Below are 1,115 nucleotides of genomic sequence, written 5' to 3'. Positions count from 1 at the left end.
TTGGGAACCCTGCCCTTGGCTTACCACCCTTGCCTGCTGCTTGGGGAACTCTCTCCCCACTTCCACCCGGCTGCTTGGGGAAACCTCCCCACTCTGCTTGGGGACCCTCTGTTGGTGGTGGCTCACTGTGGCCTGGCTGGCAGTTCCTGTATTACCACCTAGGCTGCTGCATCTGGTTGCTTCGAGCTCCTGGCTGAGAGCGCCTGGGGAGGTGTGAGACCCAGGTCTGGAAAGAGGCTGGATCTGGGGGCGGTTCCTGCCTTGAAAGCTTCTGCCCTCACCCCTGGAAGCTGGCCTGCTCAAGGGAGACCCCTTTGTCTCACTGGCTCATTCATCCACTGCTAACCCACCTGCCGGGCCTGGGACCAGGGCCTGCAGGGCAGGGCAGGGCAGGGCTGCTGCTGGGAAAATGCAGGTGCGGAATTCCTTAGGCATGCATGGGTGTCAGTCTGTCTGTGGCCAGGACCTTGGAAAACTCCAACCCCCAGCAGCCCCCTGGGGAGAGGGGGGCTCCAAGACAAAGGCAGTGCCACCCAGAGCCCTGGGCCTCCCCACAGCCATGGGGAAGGAGCCTCTTACAGTTGGCCAAGCCCTCTGGGAGATTGCCCAGCCCCTGGATCTGTTGGCACACCTGGGGCATATTCTGAATCATGGGGCTCACAGGGTTTTCACAGAGGCCGTGTGGTTCCCCGAGGAAACAGGCCTGTCAGCACCCACCCAACGTGTGCCCCACCCCCTGTATTAGAGCCAATCCCCTCACCATTCGGGGTTCTCCGCTGCCTTGGGGTTGAACCTGATGTCGCTATTGACATTAAACAATACATCGTCTTCTGTTACTGGAGGGGCGGCCACCTGGTACAGCGGGTGTTCAAACAGCCTGGCCAACAGCGAGCCATCCCCGCTGGGGCCTGGCGGCGGCCCCGTCCTCAAGACTCCGTGGGCGTGCAGCAGCGGCCGGTGCGCGGGGTCTCGGGGCTGTGAGGTGCCAGCGTCCCGTCCTCGCCAAGTGCCTTCGGCGGGCTCCGCCGCAGGCGGCAGCTTCTCCAGCGAGTGGGAGGAGAGGTTGGAGGAAGGGTCGGAGCTGACGTCCTGGAGGACGCGCAGCGTGTGCTTGT

General features: G+C 63.2%; 1 protein-coding gene across 1 annotated transcript in view; it reads right to left on the bottom strand.

Moving 5' to 3' along the window:
- FAM20C (FAM20C golgi associated secretory pathway kinase) overlaps positions 1-1,115 on the bottom strand; it is a 44,951-nt gene that overhangs the window by 35,132 nt on the left and 8,704 nt on the right. The window contains exon 3 of the mRNA XM_004705870.2: positions 761-1,110. Within this exon, the coding sequence (XP_004705927.1) occupies positions 761-1,110 (350 nt within the window). The remainder of the gene's footprint in view (positions 1-760; positions 1,111-1,115) is intronic.

The sequence above is a fragment of the Echinops telfairi genome, unplaced genomic scaffold (assembly GCF_000313985.2).
Source record: "Echinops telfairi isolate 266 unplaced genomic scaffold, ASM31398v2 ScPeMD7_5;HRSCAF=22, whole genome shotgun sequence".
Classification (NCBI taxonomy): Eukaryota; Metazoa; Chordata; class Mammalia; order Afrosoricida; family Tenrecidae; genus Echinops; species Echinops telfairi.
This window is presented reverse-complemented; position numbering and strand designations above follow the sequence as displayed.